The sequence below is a fragment of the Clinocottus analis genome, unplaced genomic scaffold (assembly GCF_023055335.1).
Source record: "Clinocottus analis isolate CAN_PGR_092001 unplaced genomic scaffold, fCliAna1.0.p SCAF_9, whole genome shotgun sequence".
NCBI lineage: Eukaryota > Metazoa > Chordata > Actinopteri > Perciformes > Cottidae > Clinocottus > Clinocottus analis.
The window spans coordinates 5,662,154-5,682,420 of record NW_027176251.1 but is presented as its reverse complement, the minus strand read 5'-3'; the positions used below and the strand labels follow the sequence as shown (position 1 = coordinate 5,682,420).

At 41.7% G+C, this 20,267-nt stretch overlaps 2 protein-coding genes across 2 annotated transcripts; both read left to right on the top strand.

Annotated features, from left to right (window-relative positions):
• Positions 1-3,728: 3,728 nt before the first annotated feature.
• Positions 3,729-6,097, top strand: gem (GTP binding protein overexpressed in skeletal muscle). The gene is made up of 4 exons (XM_068570368.1): positions 3,729-4,463; positions 4,884-4,960; positions 5,064-5,265; positions 5,350-6,097. Exons 1-4 carry the CDS (start codon positions 4,109-4,111, stop codon positions 5,631-5,633), a joined length of 918 nt encoding a protein of 305 aa, XP_068426469.1. The 5' UTR covers positions 3,729-4,108; the 3' UTR covers positions 5,634-6,097.
• A 3,184-nt stretch (positions 6,098-9,281) lies between these two features.
• cdh17 (cadherin 17, LI cadherin (liver-intestine)) lies at positions 9,282-18,162 on the top strand. The gene is made up of 18 exons (XM_068570473.1): positions 9,282-9,329; positions 9,845-9,940; positions 10,579-10,716; positions 10,801-10,936; positions 11,842-12,000; positions 12,235-12,387; positions 12,606-12,811; positions 12,945-13,076; positions 13,181-13,331; positions 14,262-14,471; positions 14,548-14,624; positions 14,706-14,894; positions 15,386-15,630; positions 16,512-16,642; positions 16,923-17,147; positions 17,257-17,367; positions 17,817-17,933; positions 18,080-18,162. The coding sequence occupies exons 1-18, from the start codon at positions 9,282-9,284 to the stop codon at positions 18,160-18,162; spliced, it is 2,607 nt and encodes an 868-aa protein (XP_068426574.1).
• Positions 18,163-20,267: the final 2,105 nt, after the last annotated feature.

Here is a 20,267-nt window from a genome sequence, read left to right as displayed (position 1 = left end):
ATGCTAAGAAATTGCCAATTGGATTGAAATATAATTAAGGTCACATGACACAGTTTGTACAAATGCCCCACACCATTACGATTGTCATCCTGTGGTTTAGTTTCTCTACTGCTCTCTACAACAAATTTGATGGTTCCATCTTTTTAAATGTGAGGACTGGTTGTTCGTTCTTGTTGTAAATCAGTGAACTTGAAAGCTTTGAGTTTTGTTCCGTTAGTTGGACAAAATAAACTATTTGGAGATGTTACCATGGCCTCTTTCTTACAGACAATACATTATTTGAATTACAATTGCAACATAATTCATAATGAATAATTGTATTTATTATTTGCAGACCTAGATTTGCATAGGCAGAGTGTTCTTATCTTTTCTTTGATATTTTGACGATGAGGCCTTTAAGGCTCGGTGTTGGGATTCTGATGAACATAATGTCTCTGCCGTCTGTTTTCAGCAAATAATCCCAGTTGATAAATATTTCATCAATAAGTACAATATATTTCCTGAAATGTGTGGCAATTCGTAGAATACTTCTTTTTGTTTTTTAAACAGCAGACGCATTTAGATAAAAAATACAAGTGACCGTTACAGCAGAAAGCTGTATGTTGCAGTGCATTGTGTTGCATTCGCCCACCTTGACCTTGTTTACAGCAGTCTTAGCAATTGTCCTGTGAAAGTGGCTTCTAAAGGCTTCAAATGTGTAATTTCCTATTTGGCCTACATCTGAACCAAAAGAGGTGAAAGCAGCCTGAAACCAGGTCACTGCAGCTCAAACCTCAAACCTCAAATGTAATTTACTTCTGCGTCTTTTCGGTCTTCTGTCAGAAACCTTTGAACTAAAACGTCCCAGATATAATGACTACTGGCTCTAATGAATTGCAAACATAATGGAGTGATAATGTTCACATTTATTTTAGTACTGATGAGATCAAATTCATTCATTTAAATGTCTTACGTTCTGAACTTTTCCTTTTCAAAGACTGCCAAGTCAAAAAGGAGTGTCCTGCTCTTTAATGACATTTCAATTTTTGGACGGACTGTGTCAAAGATTTGACCGACTGAACATTGTTCCAGTGGTGGAGTCTGCAGTAACTGGGTTGGATTGTTATATTGAAAACAACTGAACCCAAACAAATACATGTAGAAATAGTTATATTTGAGGATATATATTTGTCATCGTATTCATAGCAAAGTGTTGTTGGAGTCTTGTTTATCTTTTTAAAGATTACCTTTTCATGTGTTGAGTAAAAAATTAAACTTTGTCCAATGTTTTTATTTGGTCTTCATGAAGGCACAAATGTTTGTTTTTCCCTTTTTGTAGCCTGTTCTGCCCACATCCCAACTGTCTGTCTGACCTTATTAGACTTACAGGGTTTGTTTTACATCAAGTGAAAGCTGGAAAAAAAAAAGAGGTCACTTCAGCTCCCATCAATAACCATCGTCATGACTCTGCCAGTCTGCAGCCAACTCTTAGCACAACCCTCCCCTCTCCTCTCTGATCCTGGTTGTGCTCCAGCACTTAACAAGGATTTAATGTTGCCCAATCATCTGTCAGGCAGACCAGATCAGGGCTGTAATACACAGCAGCAGGTCTCTCGGATGAGGCCGCAACCGGATCCAGAAGTCCTGCAAAACAACAGCCGGAAAAAAAAGAAGCATAATCCCACAATTACTGTAATAACTCTTGTGCTCTCTGTCGCTCTTTCTTTGTGCTTTGGCAAATGAAAATCCGATGATTGAGGGCCGAGAGTGATCTTATGTGATGCAGTATCTCTCTGGACAGTTGTGTATGTTGCGAGATGGATCATGAACAAAATACCAACTGGTGGTTTCCAACTACTAACAATATGCCGGTGCTGCTGGAAGTAGATCTCCTGCTTGCGTGCTGAGCCTCTTCTCAAAACTTTTTATTCAGTCACACTTGAAGGAAAGTTATGTTTAGATATTCTCTGACACTGAAAAGTAGAGTAGAGACAAAGTAGAGTTCAAGATGGGGGAAATGAGAGCAGAATAATTGATGCTTTCTTTATTGAGCCAAGTCGTAATGTCGCATGTTTGTTAATCATCCGTCAGGTTGGAGAGGCAGCAGCAGAGGTTTGGATCGGTTCTCCACGTCGGCACCTGCACAGAACTCATTTTTTAATAAATTGAATTAAGAGACATAAATTACTGAATAATGAATATACAAACTAAATCAGCCTCCAGTCATCCTCTAATTTGAGTGGATGGAAAGTAGATGCAGGTTCCCCTTAGCTCGTGTTGACTTTGGAAATAGGCTGTTAGTCTTGTTAGACTTGTTTATCAATTAATTCTTTGTGCATTTTTACTATTTTCTGACATTTACTATTTTCAAAGCCAAAAGTGATTGCATGAAATTGCTTTATTTTTTGACCACATCTAAAGATATCAAGTTTCATGCCTTATAGGATGGATAAATACAGCAGATTCTTAAAATTGTAAGCTCTACATTTTGGAAAATGGGGCAGTTTTACATAAAAGGAAAACTTGAAAGAAAAATTTATTTTTTGACATCCATTAATCAACTCATGTTTCGCAGCTCTAGGTTGAAGTAAAAATCCCACCTGTGATTTCCGATGTATTCACTTTTTATCCACATTATCTCAAACTGTTATCTTTTTCTAGTTCAGTGTTTCCTCACTATCAAAATTCCTCTTGACAGCCTCGTGTCGCAATCACTCTTCTGTTAGAAATGTAGGTGGAAAGATCAATGTTGGCGTCAAAACAAGAGCTTTTTCCTCTAGAGAAAACACTTTTTATTTTGTCTGCATTCATGGAGCGTCTTTAAAAAAGGCCATATGTCTAAAGTAAATGTCATGTTGTCTTAAAAAAAATGGGGAGAAAAGAAAATATTAAGAATATCTGACGTGGTCATTGAAGTTTTAGATCAAAATAAGCATTTAAATCTATTTAGTGTCCGTTCCTTCTACAATATATTAATCTGCCAATTTTAAAAGATCCCAGTTCTTGTGAAACTAATTGAACTGAATTGACTTCTAGATGAGTAAAAAGATCCAATGCTGTTTGTTTAATTAAGAGTGAAGCTGCATTTAAGCCATTATAACTAATGGATATTTTGTTCCTATGAATCCTGAATAGCTTTGAAATAGATGCAGTGATGAAATAAAGCAACGTAAATATGATTACTATTAACATTTGCAACCATACTGGTCACACCGGACCAACAAAGGCTGTAAAACCAAACTTAATTGCAGTGAAGCTGTGTTTCATCTGAGGTGAGTCAACTTTTACACATAAAAAGTAAGTAAACTTTTCTCATCTACTGGGGAAACGAGTGTTATTTATTCCCTCAAAAGTTCCATAATTTCACTTTTAATTCAGCGCAGCAGCGTCATCCCTCATGAAACATCATCCAAATATCATCAGTGTGTTTTTATTTAAGTTGTTTCCCTGTTGCACAATTCAGAACTCTTTTGGTGTAGCTGTATAAGCCAAACAGGAGCCCATGAACATTAACATGCCTATCACAGTCAACACTCATGCTCCACTTGGGTGACAACTCACTCTCCTCCTCTTCCTCCTCTTCCTCTTCCTCCTCCTCCTCCTCCTCCTCCTTCTCCTCCGCCTATAAACCGCAGGGAAACACCATCGGAGCGTTACAGACAGAGATTACTGATCAGACTGCGGACACATGCAGAAGAGACCAGCTGTAACTGTCGCTCTGCCTTTTACCAGACAAATACTTTTGTATTGCTCGATTTCATTAATATATATATATATTTCGGGTTTTACGTCTGATCTGAACTCGGGTCAATATTTAAAAGACTTTCGTGAATTGTTTGCAATAATTTACTGTTGCACTGCATCGGAGCACACATGCGTTCTTACTTGACTGTCCTTTTCATCCTTTTGGCACAGCGTTGAAGCTCCGTTTTGCCTTAAGTGAGTCTAAAGGATGTTTGTGATCTGAAGCGGATACCAAGACGTAAAAGCGACTTTTTAAGGAAGAAATCGACTTGTTTTACTTTTTCTTTTCTTTTTTGTTTACCCCAAAAGAGATTAAAGCATCTCCTCGCGAACAAGCCCGTTTCTGTCCGTTAATCCAGTTCCTCCTAATTTGGTCCCCGGCACCATGCTGTCCAGTGTGCGCCGGCACAGTCTGCGCCTGCAGACGGAGCTCCACCGGTGGAGCATCTGCGACCCGGGCAGCCACCTGCTCACGGCCAGCCTGCTGACGCGCGTCCCCGCGTGCATCTCGCGCTCCAAGTCCTGCACCAGCTACGCCGGGGAGTCGGACGGGAGCCGCGAGAGCTGGTCGTCCTCCGACTCGGTCATCTCCACCGACTCCGCCGGGGAGCCGGCGGGACCCGGCGGCCCGTACCGGGTGGTGCTGCTCGGGGCCAGCGGGGTCGGAAAAAGCGCCTTCGCCAGCATCTTCGCCGGGGCAGCGGACAGCATGGACAGCGAGGACTGCGAGCTGTGTGGAGGTGAGAACAACTTCAACTTGATTGCATATTGTGTATATTCCATGTATGCGTAAACACACATGGCCATTAAAGCTGATTCTGAACTTGTGGTTTAATGATTTACTTTTAATCCAAATCCAGATAAATGAATGACAACACTTGCATATGATCATACATTCATAAAATCGGAAAAGGTCACTATAATCTTTGTTTTAGCACTTTTTTATTTTCTATAATCAGAATCAGCTTTATTGGCCTTGTGTGTCTCCACCTACATGGAATTTGAATCCAGTTTTAATGTAGCTTTTAAACAAGATACGTATTTAAAAAAGAGAAATAAAGACAACAACAATGTTTCAAAGACGGTGTTTCATACTATCCATATCATAAGCCTATAATTCTACAATTTCAAACTTTTTTTCTTGTTCTGTATATTTTCAGATGACGTGCGTGAAAAGGAAATTGAAGTGGATGGAGAGCCTGCAACTATAACGCTGCTTGACACATGGGATGCAGAGGTGAGATGAAAAGCAGCTGCCTTGGCCTCGTGTCAATGACAGCAGACTGCACACTGCACGCGTTGTGCTGTAAGTCCTTCATTGTACTCTTTTCTCTTTGCAGACTGACGAGTGGGCTCAAGAGCACTACATGCAGGCAGGCGACGCCTACCTCTTGCTGTACTCAGTAACTGACCGGGCATCATTCCTGCGAGCCTCCGAGCTCCGGATAACCCTGCGGCGCTACCGCCCTGCGCAGCACACACCGATCATCCTGGTGGGGAACAAGTGTGACCTGGTGCGACGCAGAGAGGTGTCGGTCAGCGGTGAGGACACACTCCTGTCGTCTACTGCTCACTGCGAGGCTGTTTCTCGAATACAAGTACTGACCATTGCCTTTTTTGTTTCAGAGGGTCGCGCCTGTGCGGCTGTGTTCGACTGCAAGTTTATCGAAACCTCCGCCGCCATGCAGCACAACGTCTGGGAAGCTTTTCACGGCATGGTGCGACAGATGCGTCTACGCCGAGACTCCAAGGAAGCCAACAGGCGTCGCAGGCACACAAACTGTCACACGCGCCGCGAGAGCCTTCCTAAGAAGGCCAAGCGCTTCCTCGACAAGGTGGTGGCAAAAAACAATCCCAGTATGGCGTTCTGGCTGAAGTCTAAGTCCTGTCATGATCTTTCTGTGCTGTAGAAACACGACACCAACTTGTTTTTAACTGTACGCCAAAGCTTTGAGCAGGTGAAGAAGTGACTTCCTGGAGATCAGACTTTGTGGACGCCTGCTTCTAGAGGGGTTGGATGGCAGGGTGTTCGCACTGAGCCAGCCTGCTGTACATGAGAGGTGTGTGCAACCTTCCTGCATGTCCACATGTTGCAGTCTAAACCAGACTCAGTGGACTGAGCTTATCCTCTGTGATGGACCGGACAATCAGCGGCTGAAGTGGCGTTTCCTGATACAAAGACTGGTCGTGGCTGTGTGGCATAAACTTTGGAGGTTAAAACTCAACTGACGAAAACGGAGAGAAAGATGTTATGTTCCTGTGTTTTCAACAGAATTTTAGTCTTCTCTCTTTCCCTTGTCATTTTGCTCTCATTCCTGCCTAATTTGTCATCTGTAGATTCCCCGAGTGCTAAGATTACCAGTTGTAAGCAAAGTATGACGATAAACATTTAGTTTTGACTCCTGACTACTTTTTATGTGTTGTATTTTGCACTGACTGTACATAAATAAAAGATTACATATTGTATTTTGCTACTTGTGTGTTTCAATGTTGCTCTTTGGAATAAAGTGACGTCATCCAATTTGAGGAAAAAAAACATGTTGCTTTTGTCTGTCATCTCAACCTCACAAATAAGATATTACCATGGGTGACTCAGTGTGGACACAAAAGAGACACTTATGTAAACCAGAACACAACTGATGAGTCAGGTGACCTTTAAAGCTGAACTTTTGGAAACTAATTTACTCCTCTGTACTGTAGGTGGATGTCAGCTGATTGATCACAGTGATTTGACCGCTCAGGGACCGATCAGAGATTTGGGTCGCAGTGTGACACCGAACATCATGCTCAGACGCCGCCTGTCCTAATTTTTTGTCGTAAAAGCGCTAAAATATGTTGCCACAGTAACATTCAGAGGAACCTGGGAAGTGGGTTTTGCATGTTCAGCGTTGGGCAGATGGTGTTGATTCACGTTGGCTCGAATATCTCACAAAGGAGCAGAGCAGCCTACATGGACCCTTGCTTTACATAACAGAGTCCCCTCCATCTGAATTAATGGATTCATCCGCTGAACCGTCAACAGTGCAGTCACAGGTTCTGACTAAATAATGCTGCTGTGAAATAATGACTCACTCACAGGCTTTTTTTTCTACCGTCGCAGATTCAAACAAATCTCTGCTTTTGTTTCCGGGCAGCTTGTAAAGCTCACTGCTTTCAGCCGAGGATGATGGGGTGCTGTGCATCAGGTTGTTCAGAAGATAATCCCAGCCATATGTGATGTTGGGTCATAGCGAAGTTAAAGGATAATGCTCGATGAGAAGACAAAAGCTCTTTCAGGCATTCGCTTATACATTTTATAGCGGTGGAAAAGTTTAAAGACAAATCTGGAATCACAACTGCTGTTCAATAATTTCATAGTGTGTGCCTTGACCTGCTGAATCACACCTGAATCACACCGGATGACCCTATGGATTTGCATTCTTATGATGCAATGGATTGTCAGTGTAATCTGCTAGTTCTATTGTCTCCTTACACAGCTCCTTATCAGGCACTGCTACTAATGGAAAATCCGACAGGAAACAGTGCAGAGGTCATAGGTCAAAGTCTGAGGGGAAATTATTACCTTACATGCCGAATAGCAAATATCTCGATACATGTATGCCATTATTATACCCTTTTTGTTCACAATTCACACACATGTAGTCTAAAAATCCTTGACTAAAGAGATAGATTCCTTCAACTGGTTTATTTTTTTTGTAACAATAACCCACCAACATAACTCAATGTATACGCATGAGGATTTATATATAATGAGCAGCTAATATTAAGTTTGAATGGATTGATCTTTTACAGTACTGTACGCACCACTGTTCTGTTCCTGTCTTCTTTTCTCGTCAGCTACTCCCCATTGGCTGGAGCTGCGCATGAGGGCAGGGTGATTAGACAATCATTAGATCCAATAAAACATTGCTGGTTAACACTTGGTTAACGTTTGACCAGAAAAGGATAGGGCTGCTCAGATCACTCTGAGGTCTGAGGAGTGACTCGCTCAATCTCTTCGGGCAAGGTAAGTCTCCTCGCTCTCTTATCTTCCAGCTCTGGAAATGTTGAGTCTTTGGAGTATATTTTCCCGTGTGAATTGGACACAAACTGAACGGCCTCCGTTGGTTTTAACAGGCTGAGTTTGATGTGTCGGACGCTTTCAGCTTGTTTTAAAAGGGCTCTGATCTTCACTTGACTTTGGCAGGGCCTTAGCGTCAGGTGTTGGCATATTTGACATCCAACTTGTCCTTCATCGTGGCTTCCTGGATTGTTGCCAGTGCCTTGCTTTTGGGGGATTTCACATGTATGGGAGACTACATTTGGTGACATATAGCAGCTGACATGAAGACTGACAAAGGTCATTTAGTCGTTGTGCGAAAAGGAAAAAGAAAAGGCCTGCAACTCCCAAAGTCATTGTGCCACACACAATTCTATGGAGGACAAAGACAATCGATAATTCAACTCACAGAATATTTTTAATTCTGGAAGTCAAGTTGAATCAAAGTGGATCTGTGTGAAGTGGTGATGCTAACAATGGCTTGTGAGTTCAAATATGCCAGTCAGCAAAGGTCATCCACATGGAGACAGAAATACTATTTACAGTTAATGAATTAGAATTAAAGTAAAATGTGTGTTGTGTTAACAAGAAGTGTACAAGGACAGTGACAATAAAAGTGTGCCGTGCTACAAAAAGGTCATTAGCCACACCTCAATGTCACCTTCACTTTCTGTGGCAGCTGACTTTACTCGTCTCTTTGCTTGCACTTCTGTTCACAAATCTTCAACCTGTTAACTTATCAATACACTCCTGATATTTTTAACGATAGTCTCGTATGACATACACTTATTTTATCCAAAGCAGTGTCAAGCTAATGTTAACCTAAACAGTACTGTACATACATTCAGCTGCCATTTCAATTCAACACTTTATAACATGTTTGAGACTCAGTGAAGATTAAAAGTGTTCGACACGTGAAATGGTGATTTCCTCGATTGTGTAACTTCTGGATGTCAGACAGACAGTACATGTGTTCGTTATCATTCTTTTGACATAACCGCACCCACACATACAAACACACAATGAAGGCGGTTATGATCTTTTAGGTTTTGAGGCTGCTGTAAAGCCGCTGAGGTTAAACACTGCTCATTAACCTTTGGGTAACGGTGTTATATTGACACCCAGCGTGAACAAAATTGACCCAAGTCCGGCATTACATGTCCGCTCTGACTTTCAGTTTCTTCTGCGTGCTGATGTGGTAGGTTCACCTGGTTGTGTAGGTGGAGCCGCACATAGATATAGCATGTACATGACATGACATAGGACAGCTTTTCTTTGTCTTTATGAATCAATAACGTATTGTGCTGACGACAGAAAGTAATGTACTGAGGCACGGTGGCGCTGGACTACGTAAAAATGATCCGTTTTCCTTATTTCGCCTCGTAAAATGAAAATGTGTTACTTAAATCCTCCTCTCATGTCACCTCTCTGCCTCCTCAACCTCTCGCTTTCTCCTTCACCATTATTTCATATCCCCCTGTCTCCTCCTCTTCTTATTCTTCCTTCCCAGACTGTGATCATGCCACCCATGATGCATCTGTTGTTGCTCCCACTCCTGTTCACCATTGTGAGTACATAACTGACAATTGTCGCCTCTGTCCTTCTATACATGTTCAGTAAATGCACAACTACACCAACTTGTAAAAAAGGTGCTTGTGTTTATTATTAAAATTAATGGGACCATTTTGTTGCATATGGAGTGGATGCATGCAGACCTTTCTGATGGCATTCAAAGCATCCTGTACAAGAGAAATATTGAAGGTTAAAGGAAGGTGTGCAAGAACATCTTTGGTAACTTATTTAAAACACTAACATATAGTTCAAATTGTCACTAAACTGAGTGTTGGTCCTTTGTCTGTAGACTTTGCTCCCCTGTCATGCAGTGAGATGTAAGATTTCCCCCACTTGTCATGTCCTTTTGGTTCAATAAATAACTGGGCAGTAAAAACCTGCCCTCAACGCCCATTCAGCTACAGTACAGAGCCAATGCGGAAAGAGCAAACGTGGGCGTGAGTGTGAGAGGGTCAATTTCAACCTCAGCTTGCACTGTATTCAATGACCTCTGCTTCTCTGCTCCGATAGGCTGGTGGAACGAATCTAGAGGAAAAGAAGGGCCCGTTTGAGAACACAGAGCTGGATGTGGTGGAGGGGACACCAGTGCCATTTCCCATGTATCAGGTATTATAATACGCATGTCAGTGGTGGTGGAAAATCCCTGTACTCAAGTATTGCATTTAAATTTGAATTTGAAGGTACTTAGTTCACATTTACTGCTCTATTACAGTTCAGAGAGGAATATTGTATCTTTTATTCTACTGCTTTAGTCTGACTTTTGTGATGAATTTTCAAATCTAGGTTTTACATTAAAACACACAAAAGGCTTTTAAAATGCACAATAACAATCCTTACTGAAATCTACTTGAGGCCCTTTGTCACATGTTTCAGATGTGGATGAGTTGTCTGCAGTTTCACCAAAGAGTGATTTCTCGGCTACACTGGTCACATGGTTTCATTTTTAAATATTGTTTGAATACCAAGCAAACATTCTTCAATATTCAACAAAGGCTCTAAAAAGATTAGAGAAAAGTCAAAAAAAATGAATCAGAATGTGTGCAGCGGAGATTTGATTTTCTTTAAGTCCCTCAAGACCCCTCAGATATAATTTGTGACTCTTTTAGAGGTGGCCGACCCCTAGATTGAGAACCACTGAACTATTTTCTTTTGTTCCCTCGTGTCTGTGCTGAGTGTGGTAGCTTTAAATTAATCTGTAACTGTTCTTCATATGTTTGCCCTCCTCCCCATCGTTCACTCCATAGTTTCAGGTGACCCGTCCAGAAGTTAATAGTTTCAGGTTGAGTGGAGAAGGTCAGGAAGACATTAAGATTTCAAAGGACGGCTGGCTGTACCTGGAGAGGCCTCTGGACTGGTCTCGAGAGGACCATTACATAATGATGGTGAGGTGGTTCTCTCTGTGGTTTTAACATTATCGTAGCAATACCACATGTATTTATACATGCTTGTGTTCATGTGTGCGGCAGCTTGAGGCGCTGGCAGAGGATGAAGTTGTGGAAGGCCCAGTTTATGTGACCATAAATGTGTTGGACATCAACAACAACGCTCCCTTCTTCAACCAGAGCGCCTACACCGCTGTTGTCAGGGAAAAAAATCCAGCGGGTGTGTATTGTGCATGCATACAGAGAAGAAACACCCCTAAATCAAAACAATAAAAATGTCGACACTGGCCAAGATTCATTATTATTGAGAGTATACTATCCATCACAGCCAACAATAATGAAACCTCTTTTACTTTGAAGTGAATGTGATTTAAGGACCATGGTTCCCTGCTGAGGCATGGCTGCATTTCTGGTGCGTTAGTGCCACCTCAGTATACTTGTGTGAAATCACTAAAAACTGTGTATTGAATCACCTCATGCGTCCAAAAGTGTTGCATTTCTAAGCCATACTGTCTGAGAAGACAAGAAAACATGGACAGAGTGAAAAGGAATAAGACATCTGGAATATTTACATTTGAAGCCCAAAAAACATGCAGTTTTGGGTTTTAATATTTCACTCATTGTAAACTGCATAGAGGTATAATGTGAAGTTAGAACAAGCATATACACAATATGAATACGATACGCATATAACATAGAATATGATCATTTTCACACCCTCTGAGCTTCTTTAGTAGAAATGAAAAGGTTGCTATTTCCCTTTATGCATCATCAGGAACAAATATCGCGTTTTAAAGATGTAATACACAACAGTAATCAGATAAATTTGACAAAGTGATCAAGGTGATGTAATGGTCAATATTATAAGGAAGTTGAGATTAAGAAAGATTGACAATGTACTAAAATGAAGGGAAAACAATTGTGGTCTTTTGAACGTGTTTGGAGCTAAATTAGTGCAACCAGGATCATTGTGGATCTTGAAAGCTAACCTGTAAAGGATTCCCAGCATGCATATGGGTTAAGCAGTATGTATATGGTGTTCACTGACATCATACTTTTTGTTTAATCATACTCAGGCTGTCTTCTCACTGGTGAGACTTTAACATCCCATCTTTGTTATTCAAGGTATCCCATTTACTCGCGTCTTTGCGTTGGATCAGGACGACCCGGAGACTCCCAACGCTCATCTGAGCTACAGCCTGGTCAGCCAGATCCCCAACAAAGAGCACATCCCCCTGTTCCAGATCGACCCCAACACTGGAGAGATCTCCACCACAGAAGCAGGTGATAGGAGTCAGAACGTGTATAATCTGTCCATCTCTGCCTAAATCCAGATTACACGGCTCATTGTGTCTGCTCAAGATTAACGCTGATTGCCTAAACATGTCGCGCGATGCTGATCGCTGACTATGTTGAGTGTGTGTGAGCGTGAGGCTGTTTGAAGATGCCTGTTTACCTCCCTGAGCTGTTTGACAGCCTCCTGAACAATATTTAATAAGTATGTGTGTTCTTTAACAGGGACACAGATGCTTAAAGCCAGAGAAGGCATCCAGTATGGCAAAGGAGAAGATCAGAGCATTGATGCTCTGAGGACTAAGTTTAACGATTACTGTCCAGTGCCGAAAATCCCCTTTGAAGAAAACCCCTTCTTCACCTGTGTGGAGAGAGCAGGTTTGTTTCCAACAGAACAAGAATCAACATCATCATATAAAGTGTGAGCCGCTAATCTGCAGTGGGAACTATACTTTTGTTTATTTTGACACGAATGTTTCCAAATTATTTAAGGTCATACGTGACCTCAGAGAAAGGATTTGGGGTGTGAAAAAAAGCCAGAGCGTGTAACAGTGACGCATGAAATTTCAACTCTATTTGCTTCTCTGTGCTGTCAGAAATGAGGAGGAGGAACGTGGACCCCCTGGATGACCCCGACTACACCCTCACTGTGCGCGTGCAGGACCTGGGAGGAGCTTCGCAGACCGCGCTAAGTGGAAACGCCAGAGTGCAAATTGTCGTGCAGCAAAACCTGTGGGTCAATCCCGGACCAATAACTGTTCGAGAGCACTTAAAGGAAACGTACCCTATGGTCATCGCAAAGGTGTGGCGGGATGTCAACTCTGCACACATCTCACAAATGCAGCCACGTTAACGTACATACACTCACTTTACCTACTCTATATGCAGTTAATAACCTTCCTACTCCGGCCTCTTTCCTCACTTTTTGGATGTAGGTCCAGTCTAATGAGCCCAACGCCGTGTACTCGTTAGTGCAGAAAGAACGAGAGCTCAAATTCCCCTTCCAGATCACAGAAGATGGAGAAATACATTTGACAGAGGAGCTGGACAGAGAAGATAAAGACATGGTACACAACACATGCTTGGTTTGCTAAATATATCTCTTTTATCCTATAAAAACAACAACCTACTTCTCAGGATTATTCTTGAACTCGTGCTGGTTGTGTTTCAGTACATCCTGGTGGTGTTTGCAGTAGATAATGAGGTCAAACAGGTGGATCCACCCATGGAGATTCAAGTCTTGGTGGAGGATGTGAACGACAACGCACCAGTGTGTGCAAATGAGGAGAGCGTTTTTGAGGTGCAGGAGGACGAGCCTGTAGGTAAGATGTGTGTGTGTGTGTGTGTGTGTGTGTGTGTGATTATTACACGTTCATGGCGTAGAGCTTGTTCCATGTCTTTCAAGGTTAGGACGATGCCAGCCAACATTTTTCTTAAAGTTCTATTCTCTTGCTTTGAATTTGATCTCTCCAGATCCTGCATCAAAAGTGCAAAAGTATTCGCATTTAAATGCACGAAAAGTACCAAAAGTTAAAATGCTTATCATGCATAATGAAACATGTTATGTTATATTACTGTTTTACAACTACAGATGGATAATAATTACTTTAATGTTGCAGTTTGTAAATGATATCTACTCAATATAATAATACGGAGGAATTTATTAGTTGATAATATTTTGTATTCATGTTTTAAATCCGCAAAGTAACACAACTGTCAGATAACTTTAGTTGAGTGAAAAGTACAATATTTGCCTTTCAAAATGTAGTGGAATAGAAGTATCAAGTATAAGTAAAGTATAAGTCAGGTACAAGTCAAGTAGAAGTATCAATGCTAATGCTCAAGTTAAGTAAAAAAAGTACCTCAAAATTGTACTTAAGTACAGAGCAGCTCTCCAGTGATCATGTGATTAAACATATGTTCACTATATTGAGAAGCTGAAATATTGGCTGAGAATGAAAAAAAAGGAGAAATGATATGATACATAGAATTTAGTGTCACAATGACAAGTCACTGAGAGATGGATGGAAAGTGGTTGCAAGCAAAATCTAAGTCCAGCTTTATTTTAGCTACAACATCTTATTCTGAATCATACATAAAAATGTTGCACAATCCCGGAGGAACGTGTCTCAATATGTGTGAACTCACCTCTGATTCAGCACAGTAGGATTCACTCTCACTGTAACGAGCCTCAGAGACCTACGGAGATCCTCTAAAAACAGCGTTTTTCTTCCTCTTACTTGTGGTTCCAGGCAGCCTAATTGGACAACTGTTGGCCCATGATGCCGATCAAGCCGGGACACTAAACTCTCAACTGACCTACGCCATCGTGTCCCAAGAGCCACCCACGGCGACCAGCACCTTCTCCATCGACGCTGCTTCCGGAAACATCCAGGCGCTACGCCTGCTGCAGCGAAGAGACCAGCAGGTGTATAACCTCAACGTCAGAGTCACCGACCTAGGTAACGCACCAACTGCATGAAGCAACACATCTGTAAATAGAGTCTGTTTTAACTCCGAGTACTTTTTGTCTCACAGTTTTCAGCACAGAGTGTAAGGTTGTCGTCAAGGTCATCGACGTCAACAACGAGATGCCTCTGTTCGAGAAGAAGGATGTGAGTATGGGAACCACTTCCTGCCTCTGAGTTCTCATGCTGTTTGGCTGGTGTTCTTCATGTGTCTGTGTGTGTATTTAGTATGGCAGTCACACTCTGGCAGAGGACACTCCTGTGGGACACACGGTGCTGACCCTCCGCGCATCAGACGCTGATGATCCAGACAGCGGCAGCTCCCTCATCGAGTTCCTAATCTCTGCCGGCGACAACGATGGAGTTTTCGCTGTGGAAACCGACGGCAAAGGCGTCGGCCATCTGGTCGTAGTTAAGGTACCTTATCGCCCTTCTCTACATGCTCGACACAAACGTACACAGATTATTTTATACACATATACAGTACATACTCACTGGCTTTGATCTTTAACTGTTCGCTTGACATTCAAGGTCCCACGGTGTATTGTTTTGTATTTATGTGTCATACTCTTATATAGGATTGCAATTCATGGTTATTTCCATTGTTTATTGATTTATTTGTATGAATATAGTTATTATAGTTAGTATTTCATAGCTGTATTCATAAAAATCGTCCTGAATACTGTTGTTTATCATCATAGCTGGTGGATTTGGATTCTTACTACTTGTCTCTAAAATAGTAAGATGTTCTATTCGTCTGGGTATTGCTGCCTATTGAATGTAACATGTCTTGGATAAGCAGAGAGTAAACTACAGCTCAGACATATGTCACGACACATCTTTGTCGTGACCTTCAACATATTCTTTGTCAATATTCCTTTCTAACCCGCCTGCTTGTCTCCTAACAGCCTCTAGACTTTGAGTCCTCTGCAACCTACAAGCTCCAGATTGACGCTCGTAACCCAGAGCCACTGATGGAGGGTCTGGACTACGGCAGCGAATCCACAGCCTTCGTCTCTGTGTCGCTCACGGACGTAGACGAGGCTCCGGAGTTCAGTCTGGACATCCTGGATGTGAACGTGCCTGAAAACACCACCAAGGGCTCAGTGCTGCTCACTGTGGAGGCAAAGGATCCAGAGGGCAAAGAGATCAGGTACACACAGAGACACATCAAAAAAAGAAAAGAAAATAAAACCCAAATACCAAAAGTAATAATGAATTGATCCTTCCAACAAGTAATGTCTGCGTATAGCCTGATATATCTTCATTAACCTTTTGAATGTAACGCAATGCTATCCCGCTGTTATTAATGTCTTCAGGTGAGAGCCGCAGACAGGGTGAGAGAAGACGGACTAATGTATTGTTAGTTTTGGTCTTTTTATAGGATCCAACAGCAGAAATATAGAATAACTCAAGCCTTAAATTGCGGTTTGACCAAGTCCACTTTATTGTGCTCACAGAGGCAATTTGTGGTACGTCACAGGAAACAAAAAACATAACGTAGACACAATTCAAGTAACACTGTGGAGGATTTAGTAGGATGGATTGGCAGAAATCACAAATATGATATTCATAACTATGTTTTCATTGTACAATCACATGAAACTAAGTATCGTTTCTTCCACTAACTCCCAGGATCTTAAACACAACTTCATTAATGACATTATATTGTAATATGTTTTGGAATTTCTTGCAGTGTACTCAAATACTTCAAAACTCTACCCACTAAGTACACTGTGTCCGTGTTCAACTTCAGTTTACAAGCTTAAACAAGATGTACCGTATGATACAAGACACAAACACACACACGGCGTAAGAATTGTTCCCCTGGATCAGCTCTGGTTTTGTTTTTTTTAGCGTTGCTGCTCCCGTTTGGACCAACACGTGTACCCAAAACAGACTATTGATTTGTTTTGACTACAGTTATTCCCTCAGGCCTCAGTTCAGAGCCCAGTGTGTCATGGATAATTTCTAACATCTGCTCTGCGTGCATGTGTGTGTGTCTTTGTGCGTGATTGCTGGTGTGTTGCGCAGTTTTAAGATGGACGGTGACACTCGCGGCTGGCTGGAGATCGATGCTGCCACAGGAGTGATCAGGACCAAAGACACGTTGGACAGAGAGACCCTAGAGTCTTTTGAAGTCACTGTCACTGCGTTTGAGAAGGGTGAGATATGACACTCGTAGCTTATTAGAGCGTTTTTTTGTGTTGTTGATCAGTTTTTAAGAAGGCCGTACCGCCGCACGTTTTAGGTTTTGTGCTGTGTTTTTATTTCTTTTCATACGAAGCACTGTCGGTACAGTGGATGTAACCACTTTTTAAACATTAAAGGGTTTAGTTTCTATTTATTTATCTACATGACATTTATAATCTGACCATTGTTTATCATCATTCAACAAACTGTTGAATCAGCGAAGCATTTCTCATTTTTCCTTTCTCTCCGAAGGGAATCCGGTCAAGTCGTCTGAGCGCGTCGTTTCTGTGAGGCTGCTGGATGTGAACGACAACGTTCCCAAACTGATAGAGACCCAGGCCTTCATCTGCGTGGAGAAACCTGAGCCTGTCATCATCAGGGCCAAAGACACAGACAGCGCCCCCTTCTCGCAGCCCTTCACCTTCGCTTTCGCTCACGGCAAGAAATCTCCCAACTGGGAACTGAAAAGCATTGACGGTACGCTAACAAAGTGCTACTCCTGAAGTGGTCATCAAACAATGGTGTGAAACGAAGCTGTATATTTAGATCATCACATTGTTCTGGGTTCATTTTGTATGTGATGCAGGTACAACAGCGAAACTGACCCTGAAGAAAAAACCAACAGAAGATAAAACCTTCACACTCCTCATTAATATTAAGGACAATACAGGCATGGGAGTCACGCAGTCGTTTGAGGGTGAGTTCATTCTTTAAGTTAAGGGCAAATCTGGTGATCAATACCACAAAAAACAGCCATTAATTGATCCGAAGTGTTGTCTTTGTAGCCAAATCCTGATATAGTTTATGCCTATGTGCGATAGAACAAACTCCAAAAACATAATAAAAAACCCATCAATGAGCCACATTGTTTCGATGTATGACAGATACCCTCATCACCATGAACCAGCACTCATTTATGTATTAAAAAATGACTCATCTCTTTTGTTTTCTTTTTTTTCTTTAGAAAGAATGATTGTGCTTGTTTTTTAGAGCCTGCATTTGATTTATTTTTGCAGGAAAATACACAGAATTTCAAGGGTTGTGTGATGACAGATTAATTGTTGATGGTTAATTACCTAACGCATTCTTCATTTGTCTCATGAAAGTTTGACGTCTAAGTGTGTTGCTCTCTGCTCTCTGTCACAGTGAGAGTGTGTACCTGCACAGAGCTGGGCTACTGCTACATCGCACCAGTTGAGCGTAACATCAGTTATGGGATGGGAGCCACCATCGCTATCCTGGGTGGCGTTCTGGGATTCTGCCGTAAGTCTGACGAATACTCATGTAGAAGTCCTGGAAAACAAACTCGCACACGAACCGACATCCATCCGTCATACTGTACATTCTGATGTCATCGTCTCGTTTTGTGTCGGTGGCGCTGACGCCGTCTTGTTTTTGTCTCGTTGCAGTTATTGTTTTCTTCATAGTGATCAAACGCGCAAAAAAAGGGGAGAAGACCCAGACTGAAGAAGAGAGGAACGCCATTATGTAGACAGAGAGACAGACAGACACACACGTACGCACACGCACACACACACACACACACACACACACACACACACACACACACACACACACACGCACACACACACACACATTTGTACTTTTATACTTGTGAGGACTTTTCTAAACTTAATGAAACTAACCAAGACCTCTTGGCTGACTCTGGCTCACTTACAATATTTTGTTTTTCCCTTGACAAATAAAGAATATCACTAAGATAATTCATGAATAAGTCTTTACCGGCAAAACAGCAGGATCTAAAAGCTGAATTAGTTCTCACAGATAGATGTGCACACACACATTTACATAACATTATTCTATTTACAAGAGAGAGTTGCTTAATCAGTGGTGTGCATAGGTAATTATTGTCAGGTCTCCCCATACATGTCTAATCATGCATACATAAGAGCTTGTTAACGTATTTTATTTGAAGTTCTCTCCCAGACTCAGGCTGTTTCATTAGCAGTTTAATCATCTCAATTAGTCTTTGGCCCAGGGCTTTTGTGTTGTAATTCTCTTCTGCGTTAATGTTGTTAGAGCTGAACATATCTTTAATTTTAAGAAACATCTTAAACCCAGAACGTCACTATATGCCATTGACAATAACTACTGTGTTTTGTAAGGAGCAGGCACTGCTGTTCTACAATAAACAAAGAAACTGGGAACCACTTTTGTTTTCACCTGATTATCGTGTGTTTCTGCCTGTGTGTGCACTTGATTGCCAGTGTGTGCAGTTTATGTATGTAGAGTACATGTATGTAGAGTATAGAGTGCATGTGTGTACAGTGGATGTGTGTACAGTGGATGTGTGTACAGTACATGTGTGTACAGTACATTTCTGTACAGTACTTGTGTGTAGAGTACATGTGCATACAGTTCATGTGTGTACAGTGGATGTATGTTGAGTACATGTGTGTACAGGCTATGTGAGTATAGTACATGTATCTGTATAGTCCACGTGTGTAAAGTACACGTGTGTAGAAGATATATGTGTAGAGTACGTGTGTGTAGAGTACGTGTGTGTAGAGTACATGTGTGTAGAGTACACGTGTGTAGAGTACACGTGTGTCGAGTACATGTGTGTACAGTACATGTCAGGGCAGACACTTGGTGCAGCAGGTGATTGAAGACATGCATTCCCACTTCACCTCGTAACAAATAGCTCTCTCTGCTCTCTGTTCATATTTCTCAAGAACATTTACTCTGCGCTTGTACTCAGTACTGTTGAATCAGTCTATTTCTTCCTCCCTCCCTGCCAGTCTGTCGCTGAGCACTCAGGTTACTGCAGAGAGCGATGCTCTGAGTCACGTCTTTGACAGTGGGAGACGGGGCGCAGATTGTTAGCAGCGCTGAAAGGATGAATTGGCATGAATGTGGGCTTTTATAAAGCACAAAGACACCGCACCGCACACAAAAAACTGACGCATCCATGTGAGAGTTGAGTGGCTGTCACATGTGCCATCACATGTGCCATCACATGTGCCATCATGCTTTTTGGAGTAACTTTGTGCGTGTTTAAGATGAGTCATCGAACGTTCTGCTGCAGCTTGCAAAAGCCAAACGGAGAACAGTGTCAGAGGAGTGGACTGAGCGATGGGCTCATCATGACAAACTCAACATGGAGCCTCTCCAGTGTTTATGTCTGCACTCACTCCTCGCCTGTAACCTGGCAACACTTTCTACAACAACACGCACACGCACACGCAGACACACGCACAGACACAGACACACACACACAGTTTTGGAGAGCTCGTGGGAGAAGTTTAAAGCTTAAGGGACACAAGAGAAGCAGTGGAAGAAAGACAGAAAGTGTAAATGGGGTGACCCAACCATTTTGTGTGTGTGTGTGTGTGTGTGTGTGTATATATATATATATATATATATATATATATATATATATATATATATATATATATATATATATATATATATATATATATGAAAAATCCTTCGTAGATATTCTTGCCTATTATCTCAACTGCCTTTTTCATCCAACACAGCACAAAACCTCCTCTTATTTATTTTGGACGTTTTGTAGATCTATATAAACTAGACAGCTTCTGTTTTTTTGTTAAATGTTATCATGTTTTCAAA

Bases quoted from the DNA above. Each gene is read 5' to 3' on its own strand.
- gem (XM_068570368.1), top strand. From the start codon at position 4,109: ATGCTGTCCAGTGTGCGCCGGCACAGTCTGCGCCTGCAGACGGAGCTC. The intron at 4,464-4,883 runs GTGAGAACAACT...GTATATTTTCAG, and splicing joins GGACTGCGAGCTGTGTGGAG to ATGACGTGCGTGAAAAGGAA. The intron at 4,961-5,063 runs GTGAGATGAAAA...TTCTCTTTGCAG, and splicing joins TTGACACATGGGATGCAGAG to ACTGACGAGTGGGCTCAAGA.
- cdh17 (XM_068570473.1), top strand. From the start codon at position 9,282: ATGCCACCCATGATGCATCTGTTGTTGCTCCCACTCCTGTTCACCATT. The intron at 9,330-9,844 runs GTGAGTACATAA...CTGCTCCGATAG, and splicing joins TCCCACTCCTGTTCACCATT to GCTGGTGGAACGAATCTAGA. The intron at 14,625-14,705 runs GTGAGTATGGGA...GTGTGTATTTAG, and splicing joins CTCTGTTCGAGAAGAAGGAT to TATGGCAGTCACACTCTGGC.